The sequence below is a fragment of the Piliocolobus tephrosceles genome, chromosome 20, assembly GCF_002776525.5.
Source record: "Piliocolobus tephrosceles isolate RC106 chromosome 20, ASM277652v3, whole genome shotgun sequence".
In the NCBI taxonomy this organism is placed as follows: domain Eukaryota; kingdom Metazoa; phylum Chordata; class Mammalia; order Primates; family Cercopithecidae; genus Piliocolobus; species Piliocolobus tephrosceles.
In genome coordinates, this window is record NC_045453.1 from 966791 (window position 1) to 982394 (window position 15604).

Here is a 15604-nt window from a genome sequence, read left to right on the forward strand (position 1 = left end):
TCACCTGAGGTCAGTCTGAGACCAGCCTGGCGAATCTGGTGAAATCTCGTCTCTACCAAAAATAACAAAAATTAGCTGGGCATGGTGGTGCATGCCTGCAATCCCAGCTGAGACAAGAGAATCGCTTGAACCCGGAAGGCAGAGGCTGCAGTGAGTCGAGATCACACCACTGCACCACTGCACTCCAGCAGCAACAAGCAAAACTCCGTCTCAAAAAAAAAAAAAAAAAAAAAAAGTCAGATGTACAGCTTACAAGCCAAGGCCACAGAGGCGAAACCACTGGCTACACAGCTGATGTGGGGTGACCTGGAGCCTTAGAGCCCAGGACTCCCAGCGCCATCTGGCTGCCTTCCCGACCATGGACTAGGCCACCCAGATTCCTAGCGTCCACCCCAGCAGAGCTGCCTTCGGCTGGAACGGCACCCTCAGAGCCTCCCCCGCCCATATCCGCATGCCTGCACTTGGGCGGGGCACTGGCCCAACCCAAACCATGGCTATGCCAACCCCACACCCCAGGGAAGAAACTAGGGCTCCTTACGTCTGGTCATATCCATCAGGCTGAAAGCAGGGGTCCCAGCCAAAGTCCCGGCAGCCTCTGGGTGCCACGATCTGGCCCTGCCACAGGAAAGGGGGGACTGGTGTGTAACTGGGTCCAGAGGACAAGCATGAGGAGGGCAGTGGCCAGTATGAGTTTGGTGAGTTTGTGAATTTGATTTGACCCAACTTATGCAAAATAGTTGCAAGGCCTCTATAGCACCTGCAAATGTTTGCTGAATACAATAAAAAGCAGAGTGGGGCAGCTCTCCCCACACACAGGGAGGAGGCATGCACCTGACGGGCCCACTGGCACCGACGGGCCCACCAGCACCTCCGAGGCCACGTGCCCTCGCCACACCCGGGACAAATTGGGACATCACTGAAGAACAATGAGGCTACTTGGAAAGATAGAAAACGTTTTCTCCTAATAGGAAGCGAAGTGCCCTGAAGTCTGTGGACAAGCCAGATGCCTGCCACTATGACAGTGTTCCTGAAAATGCGAGGAAGACTTTAACCATACGATGAAACACTGCAACCAGAAGCAGGCACCCAGCTCCCCACTTCATGAACACATAAGTGAGTACGGTAAATACTGGCTGTAGTAGGGAAATTCCACAGTGAAAATGTTAGAAAAAAGAACAAATTGTAATCCAGTGACATGAAATGTCATGTTGTTATCAAAGTTAAAAAAAAAAAGAAAAAAAAGAAAAGAGAAAACAATCTGGCCAGGCACCGTGGCTCATGCCAGGTACCGATCTGGCCAGGCACCGTGGCTCATGTCATTCCAGGACTTTGAGAGGCTGAGGTGGGAAGATCACCTGAGCCCAGGAATTTGAGACTAGCCTGGGCAACATGGCAAAGGCGAAATCCCATCTCTACAAAAAATACAAAAATTAGCCTAGCCTGGTGGTGTGAGCCTGTAGTCCCAGCTACTTGATGGGAAGACTGCCTGAGCCCAAGAGGTCAAGGCTGCAGTGAGCTGTGATCCAGCCCAGGCGACAGACTGAGACCCTGTCTCAAAACAAACATACAAACATTCCAAAAAACAAACAAAAAAACCCAAAAAATTCTAACTGAAAAAATACAAGGGGCCAGGTGTGGTAGCTCATGCCTGTAATCTCAGCGCTTTGGGAGGCGGAGGAGGGAGGACGGTTTAAACCCAGGAGTTCAAGACCAGTCTGGGCAACACAGTCAGACCCTATCTCAACCAATTTTTTTTTTTTTTTTTTTAATTAGCCAGATGTAGTAGCTCGCACCTGAGGTCCTAGCTACTCAGGAGGCTGAGGTGGGAGGATGACTTGAGCCTGAGAGAGCAAGGCTGCTATGAACTGTAACCATGCCACTGCACTCCAGCCTGGGTGATAAAGCAAGACCCTGTCTCAAAAACATTTTTGTTTTAATTTTTTAAAAATACAGTGGAGGTGGCACATGATTGGGATTAGTCACATAAATGCCAAGTAATTTAGACCCAAAGGCAAATTCTACTTCCGCTGTGAGGAGCTGCGTGACCAAGGCCAGTTACTGAACTTCAACCAGACAACAAATGTTTTTTGTGCACCGACAGCGGGCCAGGCAGTGTTCTCAGCACTGGGATTATGGTAGGCCTAGCCTTGCCCTCATCAGACCTCTTAAGCCAAACAGGACATTACACCAGTAAACAAATTAATAAAATTAATGATTATACAATGCAAAGTGCCTTAAAGGGAATGAACAAGGTGTTAAGTTCAATAATGAAAGTATGGGGGCCTGCACGGTGGCTCACGCCTATAATCCCAACACTTTGGAAGGCCGAGGAGGGTGGATCACCTGAAGTCAGGAGTTCAAAACCAGCCTGACCGAAATGCCGAAACCCCGTCTCTACTAAAAATACAAAAATGAGTCGGGCATTGTGGCGCATGCCTGTATTAGTCAGGCATAGTGGCGGGCGCCTGTAATCCTAGCTACTCGGGAGGCTGAGGCAGGAGAATTGCTTGAACGCAGGAGGTGGAGGGTGCAGTGAGCCGAGATCATGCCATTGCACTCCAGCCTGGTGACAGAGCAAGACGCCATCTCAAACAAACAAACGAAAAAGCTATAACCAGTGAGTACCAAGAAAAAAAAATAATGGTTATGATAGTAACTTTTTTTTTTTTAACCATCACCACCACCACCAAAAACTTTTACCAGACAAGTTAAGACATCTGTGAACAGCTCCCAGTGGAATCTCTGGACATTCTCCTGAGCAGCAGGAACTGCGCAGAGGGATGAAGTGGCAGAAGGCATGCTTCTGCACAGGGAGAGAGCAGGTGGGCACAGGGGCAGCAGCCAGCCTGGAGGGTAGTCTGGACCCTGGGAGAAGCAGCTCTAATTCAGAATCTGATGGGCAGGTAGGGGGTGTTGAATACATCTCACGGAAGGAGTAAGTTTGGGCAAATAATTAAGGTGTTATTATTATTATTTTTTTTGAGACTGGGTCTCACTCCATTACTCCATGGCTGGAATGCAGGAGTGCGATCATAGCTCACTGTACCCTCAAACTCCTAGGCTCAGGTGATCCTCCCACCTCAGCCTCCCAAGGAGTTGGGACTACAGGTGTGCACCATCATGCCCGGCTAATTATTTATTTATTTATTTTTGAGACAGGGTCTGGCTATGTTACCCAGGCTGGTCTCAAACTCCTGGCCTCAAGCAATCCTCCTGCCTTCGCTTTGCAAAGTGCTGGGATTACATGTGTGAGCCACTGTGCTCAGCCTCATTTTTTTTTTTTTGGGAGGGGGGCACGGAGTCTTGCTCTTGTCACCCAGGCTGGAGTACAGTGGCAGGATCTCGGCTCACTGCAACCTCTGCCTCCCGGGTTCAAGCGATTCTCCCACCTCAGCCTCCCGAGTAGCTGGGATTACAGGCATCTGCTACCAGGTCCAGCTATTTTTTGTATTTTTAGTAGAGACAGGGTTTATGCTATGTTAGCCAGGCTGTTCTTGAACTCCTGACCTCAGGTAATCTACCTGCCTCGGCCTCCCAAAGTGCTGGGATTACAGACGTGAGCCACCACGCCCGGCCTCGTTTTTAGATTATTTGTAAAGATGGGGTCTTGTTATGGTGCCCAGGCTAATCTTGAACACCTGGGCTCAAGAAAGCCTCCCACCTGGGACTCCCAAAGTGCCTGGATTACAGGTGTAAATCACCAAACCTGGCCAAGAATTAACATTGTATACTTGAACCCTGGAGGCAGAAGTTGCAGTGAGCCGAGATGACACCACTGCACTCCAGCCTGGGCAACACAGCAAGACTTTGTCTCAAAAAAAAAAAAAAAATTAAGATTCTATTATACATAAACACGAAAAGCTGGAAAGGCATAGAGATAGTCAAGCACCTTGGCAGTTGGATAAGGAAATCTGAGCTTGGAGAATTCTGGGCTATACATGTAGATTTGATCCAAGTGTGGTTTCTTACTAACAACAACAAAAAAAAAAAAAAAAAAAAAAGAAAAAGAAAAAGAAAAAAAAGTAGTTTTGGGAGTTGTCACCTTCAGTTTGCTCTTCAGGGTCTATTAGGCCTCAGGAGCTGTTAGCCAAGCGTTTCCCTAAAACAACAGCCTCAGGGGTCAAACCGGTTTCAGAATTGACAACACTTCCATTGTCCTGCCCAGGGGCGCCCCTCAGCAAGGCGAAGGTAACTACTCTGGCCCCAGGGTACCCTTTCCACCACCCTCCTAGGATTGACAGCACTTCTACCTATGCTGCCCAGGGGAGCCTCTCAGCAAGGCAAGATATCTTTGGCTCCAAGGCGCCCTTCCCCACCCTCCCGCAGACCCGGGGCGGTCGCCTCCTGCCGCGGCACCCCCTGGCGGCGCGCGGCGGGAACTGCATCAAGGTGGTTACGCACCGAGGTCCGGCCCCTGAACAGGCGCACGGGCTGGCTTGGGTCCCCGGTGCTGAGTGCAAACGTGCACAGCGCGTAGGCTGACTTGTCCTCGAACCCAGCCAGGAGCTGGTGGAGACCTGTGGGTGGGCAGTGAGGGCTCAGGGCATCCCTGCTGGCTAACTCCCACTCCCACTCCCAAGAAGCCCACTAAGGGTGGGGAGGCAGGAATTCCCTAAAAAGGGAAATTAGGTCTCAATTGGGGTAGCGGGGGCGGCAGAGCCCAAGGCAGCGGGACTAGGCTTGAAATGGAAGTCTCTGGGCATTCTCGCTTCCCTCTAGCACAGGCTGACGACACAAGGCTTTATTTAAAGTCAGAAAACTAGACAATGCAGTGTGGACCTTGTTTGATTCCTGATTCAAAACTAACCAACTGTAGGCCGGGCACGGTGGCTCACGCCTGTAATCCCAGCACTTTGGGAGGCCAAGATGGGCAGATCACGAGGTCAGAAGATCGAGACCATCCTGTCTAACACGGTGAACCCCGTCTCTACTAAAAACACAAAAAAATTAGCCAGGTGTGGTGGCAGGCACCTGCAGTCCCAGCTATTCGGGAGGCTAAGGCAGGAGAAAGGCGTGAACGCGGGAGGCGGAGCTTGCAATGAGCCGAGATCGCCCAACTGTACTCCAGCCTGGGCGACAGAACAAGACTCCATCTCAAAAAAACAAAACAAAACAAAAAAACTAACCAACTTTAATAGGCACTTTTTCTACAACCAAGGAAATCCAAAAAATGATTAGGTAATATTAGAAAATGATTATATTTCAGTTATTTAACAGTTTCTTAATTTTTCACCTTTTAGAAATACAGTGGCTGCATTGGGTGGCTCATACCTGTAATCCCAACACTTTGGGAGGCCAAGGCAGGTGGGTCGCTTGAGCTCAGGAGTTTGAGACCAGCCCAAGCAACATAGTGAGACCTCACCTCTACAAAAAACACAAAAATTAGCTAGGCATGGTGGCTTACACCTATAATCCCAGCTACTCAGGAGGCTGAGGTGGGAGGATCACTTGAGCCTGGATGGTGGGCACTGAGCTGAGATTGAGCCAGTGCACTCCAGCCTGGGCAACAGAGGGAGACCCTTGTCTCCAAAAAAAATTAAAACAAATAAAAATAAATACAAGCTGAAGAACTTACTGATGATACGGTGTCTGTGATTTGCCTTAAAATACTGGACTTAGGAAAAATAAGAGGGGTTATAGATGTCACAAAACAGGCATTGTGCTGATAACCCTGGAAGCTGGTTGATGGCGACTGAGGTTCATTATTCTACTATGCTTTTTTTAATTGACAAACAATAACTGTGTATATTTATGCCCATTATCCTATTATGATATTCTACTGTGCAGATTTGAAATGCTCTATAAAGTGTTTTTTTTTTTTTTTTTTTTTTTTTGAGACGGAGTCTCGCTCTGTCACCCAAGCTGGAGTACAGCGGTGCGATCTCGGCTCACTGCAAGCTCCACCTCCCGGGTTCACGCCATTCTCCTGCCTCAGCCTCCTGAGTAGCTGGGACTACAGGCGTCCGCCACCATGCCCGGCTAATTTTTTGTATTTTTAGTAGAGACGGGGTTTCACCGTGTTAGCCAGGATGGTCTCGATCTTCTGACCTCGTGATCTGCCCGCCTCGGCCTCCCAAAGTGCTGGGATTACAGGCTTGAGCCACCGCGCCCAGCCAATGTGAAGTGTTTTTAAAAGCATATAAGGATGGGTGCGGTAACTCATGCCTGTAATCCCAGCATTTTGGAAGGCCGAGGTGGGTGGATCACCTGAGGTTAGGAGTTCGAGATCTGCATGGCCAACATGGTGAAACCCTGTCTCTACTAAAAATACAAGAATTAGCTGGGCGTGGTGGCGGGCACCTGTAATCCCAGCTACACGGGAGGCTGAGGCAGGAGAATCACTTGAACTCAGGAGGCAGGGGTTGTAGTGAGCCGAGATTGTGCCATTGCACTCCAGCCTGGGCAACAAGAGTGAAACTTGTCTCCAAAAAAAAAAAGGCCAGGCATGGTAACTCACACCTGTAATCCCAGCACTTTGGGAGGCTGAGGCAGGCAGATCACAAGGTCAGGAGATTGAGGCCATCCTGACCTACATGGTGAAATCCCAACTCTACTAAAAATACAAAAATTAGTTGGGCATGATGGCATATGCCTGAAGTCCCAGCTACTCAGGAGGCTGAGGCAGAAGAATCGCTTGAATCCGGGAGGTGGAGGTTGGAGTGAGCCGAGATTGTGCTACTGCACTCCAGCCTGGGTGACAGAGTGAGACTCCATCTCTCAAAAAAAAAAAAAAAAAAATTTAGCCGCCGTGGTGGCGCATGCCTGTAATCCCAGCTGCTTGGGAGGCTGAGGCAGGAGGATTGCTTGAACTAGGGAGGCAGAGGTTGCAGTGAGCTGAGATTGAGCCACTGCACCCCAGCCTGGGCAACAGTGAGACGCCATCTCAAATAAATAAATAAATAAATAGGCTGGGTGCGGTGGCTCACACCTGTAATCCCAGCACTTTGGGAGGCCAAGGTAGGAGGATCACTTGAGGTCAGGTGTTCGAGACTGGCCTGGCCAACATGGTGAAACCCCCTCTCTACTTAAAATACAAAAATTAGCCGGGCGTGGTGGTGGGCGCCTGTAATCCCAGCTACTTGGAAGGCTGCGGCAGGAGAATCGCTTGAACACAAGAGGCGGAGGTTGCAGTGAGTCGAGATCATACCAGTGTACTCCAGCCTGGGCAAGAGTGAGACCCTGTCTCCAAATAAATAAATAAAAGCACATAAAGAGGGGACATTTTGGCTTGCAACTGTGGGTGACAGGATATGCACTGCTGGGGTCCAGGAGGGGCAGTCCTCCAATTCCCAGGGCAGGCCCTGGCTAAAGCAGTCACGAGGGCCAAGTCCCTCTTGAAAGTTCCTCAACCCTATAGCTCCCACCATCCCTACCCCACACAGTGCTCTCTGGAGTACAGGGTAAGTGTGAACTACAGGTGCTAGATGGGGAAAATGAGGTGGAGGCTCCATGGTGGGGGCTAGAACCTGGGACTCCTGACTACTAGTTGGGGTCCCTCCCCTAGGGCAAGCCCAGATTCTCATTCCCAACAGATCCAGGGAAGAAACAAAGCAGATAATACCTTCAGGCTTTAACTTCTCCAGAAACCACTTTCTGCAAGAGAAATAAAGGAGAGTCAGAACACCAGGAGCAGCTGGATCTTCTTACCACCTTTTCCTGGCTGTTCCCTATTGACAGCCAAGGGTAAATGAAAAAGAATGCCTCCAAGGGCCAGGCAAGGTGGCTCCCACCTGTAATCCCAGCACTTTGGGAGGCTAAGGCAGGCGGATCACTTGAGCTCAGGAGTATTTTTTGAGACGGAGTCTCGCTCTGTTGCCCAGGCGATCTCTGCTCACTGCAAGCTCCGTCTCCTGGGTTCATGCCATTCTCCCACCTCAGCCTCCTCCCAAGTAGCTGGAACTACAGGCGCCCACCACCACGCCCAGCTAATTTTGTTTTTTTTTTTTTTTTTTTTTGAGGAGTGACCGCTCTGTCACTCAGGCTGGAGTGCAGTGACGTGATCTCGGCTCACTGCAAACTCCACCTCCCAGATTCCCACCATTCTCCTGCCTCAGCTTCCCCAGTAGATGGGACTACAGGTGCCCGCCACCATGCCCAGCTAATTTTTTTGTATTTTTAGTAGAGACAGGGTTTCACCGTGTTAGCCAGGATGGTCTTGATCTCCCGACCTCGTGATCCACACACCTTGGCCTCACAAAGTGCTGGGATTACAGGCGTGAGCCACTGCGCCCGGCCTAATTTTTTGTATTTTTAGTAGAGACAGGGTTTCACCATTCACAGGATGGTCTCGATCTCCTGACCTCGTGATCCACCCGCCTTGGCCTCCCAAAGTGCTGGTATTACAAGCGTGAGCCACCGCGCCCGGCCGAGCTCAAGAGTTTGAGAAAAGCTTGGACAACATAGCGAAATCCCATCTCTACAAAAAATGCAAAAAAACTGGCTGGGCACGTGCCTGCAGTCCCAGCCACTCAGGGAAGCTGAGGCAGGCAGATAGCTTGAGTCAAGCAAGTGAGCTGTGATCACACCACTGCACTCCTACCTCAGCGACAGACTGAGATGCTGTCTCACACACCAAAAGTAAATAAATACAGGCCAGGCACGGTGGCTCACACCTGTAATCCCAGCACTTTGGGAGGCCGAGGAGGGCAGATCACAAGGTCAGGAGATCGAGACCATCCTTGCTAACACGGTGAAACCCCGTCTCTACTAAAAATACAAAAAATTAGCTGTGGTGGCAGGCACCTGTAATCCCAGCTGCTTGGGAGGCTGAGACAGGAGAATGGTGTGAATGCAGGAGGTAGAGCTTGCAGTGAGCTGAGATCGCGCCATTGCACTCCAGCCTGGCCGACAGAGCGAGACTCCATCTCAAAAAAAAATAATGAATAGGCCATGCATGGTGGCTCAAGCCTGTAATCCCAGCACTTTGGGAGGCCGAGACGGGCGGATCACGAGGTCAGGAGATTGAGACCATCCTGGCTAACATGGTGAAACCCCGTCTCTACTAAAAAATACAAAAAACTAGCTAAGCGAGGTGGCGGGCGCCTGTAGTCCCAGCTACTCAGGAGGCTGAGGCAGGAGAATGGCTTGAACCCAGGAGGCGGAGCTTGCAGTGAGCTGAGATCAGGCCACTGCACCCCAGCCGGGGCGACAGAGCGAGACTCCGTCTCAAAAAATAAAAATAAAAATAAATAAATAAATAAAATAATAAATAAATAAATACAAAAAATTAGCTGGGTGTAGTGATGCACACCTGTAGTCCCAGCTACTCAGGAAGCTGAGGTGGAAAGATCACCTGAGCCTGGGAGGTGGAGACTGCAGTGAACCATGATCACGCCACTGCACTCCAGCCACCTGGGTAACAGAGACTGTATCCAAAAAAAAGGGAAGAAAGAAATCAAGTTTTAGATTCCAACTTCCTTGTTTTCTCTTTCCTGAAATTAATCTATCTATGAACGTACTTCACAAATGCATGGGGTCCCCTTTACCATCTCCACTTACAGGTTGCATTCTCACACTTTACAAAAGAACGACATGCTTCTCCTATCCCATCTTTCCTCGGGACAACGTGAAAGGCTGTTGATACAAAGACAGGGAATGACCTGCAGTATCAGGTGCCTCATCGTTTTGCAGTTCTGGTGGTTTGGGGCCTGGGGCCCTGTAAGGGGGTGGAGGTGGACACTCACATGTAGGGGCCGGGGAGCCCTCCAAGGGCGTTGTAGCACAGACAGGTATCCTCAACCAGCACGGGCCCCTGTACCTGCAGCACAAAGACATGCACCCCTGAGACACACGATCACCATCCCCACCTGGAACACCGAGGTCACCCAGGCTGGGGCCAGCCCTCAGCTAGCTGAGATCTGTGGCAGACAGCGCCCTGGGAGCTGCCCTCGGCCAATCTCTTACCTTTGGCCAATCTCTTATCTTATGAGGACGCCAAAGCTTTGGCTGATTGTAAAGCTTGCTCCAGGTACAGCAATGGGAGAGCTGGGATTCGCACTCAGCCTGACTCTCCACAGCATGCTTTCTCAGTTCCACGAACAAGTGTGAATGCAGCGGTGGATGTGTGTGGGGAGGATGTAGGGCTAGAATGCATTTGGCGGAAGGAGAGTCTGTGTGTATGTAGGAGTGTATAGTAGTGGTCTGGGGGAGATACCATGTATTCAAGGCTGGCAAAGGAAGGCAGTGTTCCAAAGCCAATATTAACTGAACCCTAGAGGGCTCTGGGCCGGTCCTAGAAAGCTCAACAAACTTGTTTACTCTATTGTTTCCAGCAGGCACAGGCCCTGGAAGCTATCTGGACAAGAGGAGCAAGTGTGGGACAAGGGCAGGGCAAGCACCTGGCGAGCTGCCTCCTGACATTTCTGCATGGAAATCTCATCCGGCTCCCCCTGGTACTCCGGCACTTATCAGGAAAACAGACACACAGAGAGTCAGGTCACAGGAAGACAGATAAATCCAACCATCTTTTAAAAATAAAACAAAACAGAGACATACGGTCAATTTTCTGTGCCACCAAAGTGCATGGAAACTTATCTCCTAGAATCTGAATGACCTGTTCCAAAAGAAAAGAGAAGATTTATCACCATCTAATGATTCTCCATTACTATGTGAGCACGTGAGCTGTCATCCACCTTTCTCATCGATAACTCTCCTGCCAGTCTCCTAAAGCTTACCAACTCAGGCCCGTAAGCCTCACCCCGGCTTTCAGGGTCCCACCCCAGCCAGCCAGCTCCTTCCATCTCCTTACTTCTCTATCTCTCCTATATCAAGTCTCTGCTTGTGCTAAGCCCCCATCCAGAACATCCTCTTCTCCTCTCAATGCTCCTAGAAAGCCTAGCCAACCTCCTAAACCAGAAATTCTCTATCAGAAGATACCCAGAATTCAGGAGGCCTGTGAACATGGATTGGAAAAAAAATATCTTTAGTCTTAGTAACCTTAATTGAAATTTAGTATCTTTGGCCAGGCGCAGTGGCTCATGCCTGTAATCCCAGCACTTTGGGAGGCTGAGGCGGGTGGATCACGAGGTCAGGAGATCGAGACCACCCTGGCTAACATGGTGAAACCCTGTCTCTACTACAAATACAAAAAAATTAGCATGGTCGCGGGCGCCTGTAGTACCAGCTACTCGGGAGGCTGAGACAGGAGAATGGCTTGAACCCAGGAGACGGAGGTTGCAGTGAGCCGAGATTGCGCCACTGCACTCCAGCCTGGGTGACAGAGGGAGACTCCGTCTCAAAAAAAAAAAAAAAAAAAAAAAAGAAATTTAGTATCTTTTTCCATTATGAATATAGGTAACAAACCAAAATATTACTAGCAGTTCCTGTGACTTTTAAACCTGCTAAAATCACAGATGTTGTTATAACTCATTACAACTGCTGCAGATATCTCAAAATACTATTTATCTCGGTATTTTAAAATTAAGGGGCTAGGTGCTGTGGCTCACGCTTGTAATCTCAGCACTTTCAGAGGCCAAGGTGGGCAGACTGCTTGAGCCCAGAACTTTGAGACTAGCTTGAACAACATGGCAAAACCCCATCTTTACAAAAAATACAAAAATTAGCTGGGCATGGTGGCATGTGCCTTAAGTCCCAGCTACTCAGGAGGCTGGGGCAGGAGGATTGCTTGAGCACAGAAGATTGAGGCTACAGTGAGCCAAGATTGCACCATTGCACTCCAGCCTCAGGCAACAGAGTGAGACCCCGTCTCGGAAAAACAAAAAAAAGAGGTAATTACTCATACATTGGTAGATTAAATCCTTTAATGCATTAATAAAGTATATATAACTAAACCACAAATATTTGTAACATTTTGATAATTGTACTTCACTATAGTTGATTTCCTTTGTAATCCTACGTATTTTATTTATTTTTTTTGAAAGAGGATCTCTGTCACCCAGGCTGGAGTACAGTGGCACAAACACAGCTCACTAGAGCCTCAACCTCTTGGGTCCAAGAGATCCTCCTGCCTCAGCTTCCCATGTACCTAGAACCACAGGTGGCCCAGGTACCATGCTTAGGCTAATTATTTGTAGAGCTAGGGTCTCACTTTGTTGCCCAGGCTGGTCTTGAACTCTTGGATTCAAGAGATCCTCCTTAAGCCTCAGTCTCCCAAAGTGCTGGGATTACAGGTATGAACCACAGTGCCCAGCCTGTAATACCATGTATTTTATTTTGTACATTTGAAACTATTTTCCTGAGAAAGATTCTATAGGTTTCCTCAGTCTGCCAATGGCATACCACTAGTTAAGACTACCCGTTCGGCCAGGCACAGTGGCTCATGCATATAATCTAACACTTCGGGAGGCAGAAGCGGGCAGATCACCTGAGGTCGGGAGTCCAAGACCAACCAGCCTGACCAACATGGAGAAACCCTGTCTCTACTAAAAATACAAAAATTAGCTGGATGTGGTGGCACACACCTGTAGTCCCAGCTACTGGGAAGGCTGAGGCATGAGGATTGCTTGAACCCAGGAGGTGGAGGTTGCAGTGAGCTAAGATAGTGCCACTATACTCCAGCCTGGGCGACAGAGTGAGACTTGTCTAAAAACAAAAAACACAGCTGGGCGAGGTGGTTCACGCCTGTAATCCCAGCACTTTGGGAGGCCGAAGCGGATAGAGAGTGGATCACCTGAGGTCAGGAGTTTGAGACCAGTCTGGCCAACATGGCAACATCCCATTTCTACTAAAAATACAAAAATTAGCCAGGCGTGGTGCCGCATGCCTGTAATCCCAGATACTCGGGAGGCTGAGGCAGGAGAATCGCTTGAACCCAGGAGGCGGAGGTTGCAGTGAGCAGAGATCACACCACTGCACTCCAGCCTGGGTGACAAAGTGAGACTCTGTCTCAAAAAAGACTGTTTTAGGCCAAGTTCAAGTCCATGTTCTCCAAGGAGTCTCCCTTGGCTACTCTAGCGCCTTCTTCTTCTTCTTTTTTTATTTTGAGACGGAGTCTCACTCTGTCAGTCTATCACCCAGGGTGGAGTACAGTGGTGTCATCTCAGCTCACTGTAACCTCTGCTTACGGGCTTCAAGCGATTCTCCTGTCTCAGCCTCCTGAGTAGCTGGGACTACAGACATGTGCCACCATGCCCAGCTAATTTTTGTATTTTTAGTAGAGATGGAGTTTCACCATTTTGGCCAGGCTGGTCTTGAACTCCTGACCTCAGATGATTTGCCCGCCTCAGCCTCCCAAAGTGCTGGGATTACAAGCGTGAGGCACCGCACCCAGGCTCCAGCTCCTTCTTTAAATGAGGGCAATATTCTCAGCCAGAGGTTTGGGGTCTCATGCCCATTGTCCTGCATGGGCTCTGTTCAGGGTGGCACTGCCTGACTGGTCTGGCCTCAGGATCCCAAACCTTTTTTCAGCAGAAGGCTCTGGTTCCTGAGAAGGCCACTTTGTCCTGGCACCAAAGTGACATCAGTCCTTCCCTATGCTACAGGCAAATGTAGGTTTCCCTAGTGATTACATCCCGCTGGTCTGACTCAGACATATCCAGTGGGTGTCATCCTGATCCCCCACACATGACCCCCACTCCATGGCTATGGCTGATTAAACAGGGGCAAACACTTGATTCAAGCAAAGCCAGTCAGAGCTGATATCTGGTAGAAGTCTCACTGTTCCATCCCCCAGCAGGGAAGAAAGGGGAAAGATATGAACAGGAATAGGGATCAGCATCCAGAGAGAACAAGGACAAGTCAGCTTCTTGAGGGAACCTCAGGTCCTGCAGGACACGGTAACATTATATTCCCACAGGAGTCATCTGGTGGCTTACATGAACTCCCTGTGTGTCTCTGTTACTTGCTAGCCACAAAGTCCCTGCAAACAGAAACTTTAGATCCACTGCCTCCTTTACTCCTCCTGCCTGTAGCGCTGTGAAGCAAATGTCCTGCATCATCCCCACTTCGCACACGCGAAAAGAGGTTAGAACATTTTAGGACGGTGGTGGGGCACGGATTGCTTAATGTGGAACTCTGCCCCACGCCCTCTGTGGGTCCTGCTAGCCCTGGCCCAGCAGCAGGATGTGAAGTCCCAGAAGAGTATCGGGACAGTGGGTTGGGGTCTACTTCAATAGGTGACCTTCCGGGCGGTTGATAAGGGCCCCGCTACTCCTCTGGGTCCCGCAGTCGCTGACCACACAAGCCCTGTGTCGGGATCTGTCAAGACACTCGTTCCTTCGCCAACCCCGGGGCGCCCCGATTCCGCAGCCACTCCCTTCTTGCGCCCCAGCCTTTCCACACAGCCGTGTCAGGACCCATCCTTCTCTTCTCTCTCCATGCCTCCTCCCACGTGCTTCCCTCCACCCGGAAGCCCCGTCTCCGCCGTATTCCCAGCTGCTTCCCAGTCAGCCCCCAACACCCTCCCGGCACCTCCTCCAGCTTCTTGGCGTTCCCCGTGACAAACACGATCTTCTTCCCCACCAATGAGGCCGCCATGGTGAGCCCCGGTTACCCAGCTGAGCCACCGAAAACTCCTTGGCGTCCAGTGACAGAAAACTTCCGGCTGGTGGCGGAAGTGAACGGCTCAGTTTCCGGCCAGGGATCCGGGGAAAAGCCGACACGGACCCCAAGGCGCGTATGGGGCGACTGGGCTCGCGGTGGCAGCCTAGCCCTCCGCGTCCGAATTGCTGGGGGCCTCCCAAGTCTGGAGATTGAATGCTCCAAGACCCGTCCCTCCTGCCTAAGGGACGCTCTCTTCAAGAACCGGAAGAGATCACTACCACCCCCACCCCGCCCCTGGCTTCGTTCTTCTCTGCAATGGGGTCTCCGAAAGCAGAAGACTGCAGCCCTGTGATCCTGGAGGTTTGCGCTGTCCTAGGCTGTCTCAAAAAACTGCCTCCTTCTAGGCAAGGGCTTCCAAACCCTCATCCTGCTCTCACCTTCAGCCTTACCCGCCAGCTCTGATCCACCGGACCGTGAACTTAAATTCGGCATAGCCTAAAACAAGCCCAAACTTCTCACCCGGTTTCACACCTAGGCTTGAGAGCTCAGTATCTAGACTCCCTCATTTCCTTATCCCTTCAGCCTCTTAAATCTGTCACCCCTTCTCCGTAGCCACCGTTTCAGCCAGACCTTTGCATTCCAAACACAACTGAAAGTAGGAAGTGCCCTCTCAAAGGTGTGTCTGCTGAACCTCTGCTGATACTTTCTTTGCGGCAAGTCATCTGACTCGCTCCTCCAGAGACTCAGCCTTCTGCCCGCCGCCTGGAACCCTGGGTCAGTACCTCTTGAATGGCCACTTCTGCCCATGGACAAGAAAGGGAGGGAGTCTGAGTTCTTACCAAGCTCCTCAGGCCATTCTGATGCTCATCAAAGTGTGGGAAAGCCGGGTGGCTCACACCTGTAATCCCAGCACTTAGGGAGACTGAGGCGAGTGGATCACCCAAGGTCAGGAGTTTCAGACCAGCTTGACCAACACCGGAGAAACCCTGTCTCTACTAAAAATACAAAATTAGCCAGGCATGGTGGTGCATGCCTGTAATCCCAGTTCAGAGAATTCAGGATTCAGGAGCATCACTTGAACTCGGGAGTCGGGGGTTGCAGTGCGCAGAGATCGTGCCATTGGATTCCAACCTGGATAACAAGAGCAAAACTGCGTCTGAAAAAG

At 50.3% G+C, this 15604-nt stretch overlaps 1 protein-coding gene and 1 long non-coding RNA gene across 3 annotated transcripts in view; one reads left to right on the forward strand and one right to left on the reverse strand.

The window, feature by feature from the left end:
- ITPA (inosine triphosphatase) overlaps window positions 1-15501 on the reverse strand; it is a 20795-nt gene extending 5294 nt beyond the window's left edge. Inside the window, exons 1-7 of one of the 2 annotated variants that reach the window (XM_023220261.2) lie at window positions 14368-15501; window positions 10495-10552; window positions 10338-10402; window positions 9684-9757; window positions 7562-7593; window positions 4402-4517; window positions 539-615 (exon numbers count right to left, since the gene is read on the reverse strand). In XM_023220261.2, coding sequence (XP_023076029.1) covers window positions 539-615; window positions 4402-4517; window positions 7562-7593; window positions 9684-9757; window positions 10338-10402; window positions 10495-10552; window positions 14368-14433 — 488 coding nt within the window. In that variant the 5' untranslated portion in view covers window positions 14434-15501. The remainder of the gene's footprint in view (window positions 1-538; window positions 616-4401; window positions 4518-7561; window positions 7594-9683; window positions 9758-10337; window positions 10403-10494; window positions 10553-14367) is intronic. The other variant, XM_023220262.1, reaches the window with a different exon arrangement.
- The window catches only part of LOC111548076, a 1130-nt gene continuing 440 nt past the window's right edge, over window positions 14915-15604 (forward strand). Inside the window, exon 1 of the long non-coding RNA XR_002733305.1 lies at window positions 14915-15213. This is a non-coding gene — a long non-coding RNA (uncharacterized LOC111548076). The remainder of the gene's footprint in view (window positions 15214-15604) is intronic.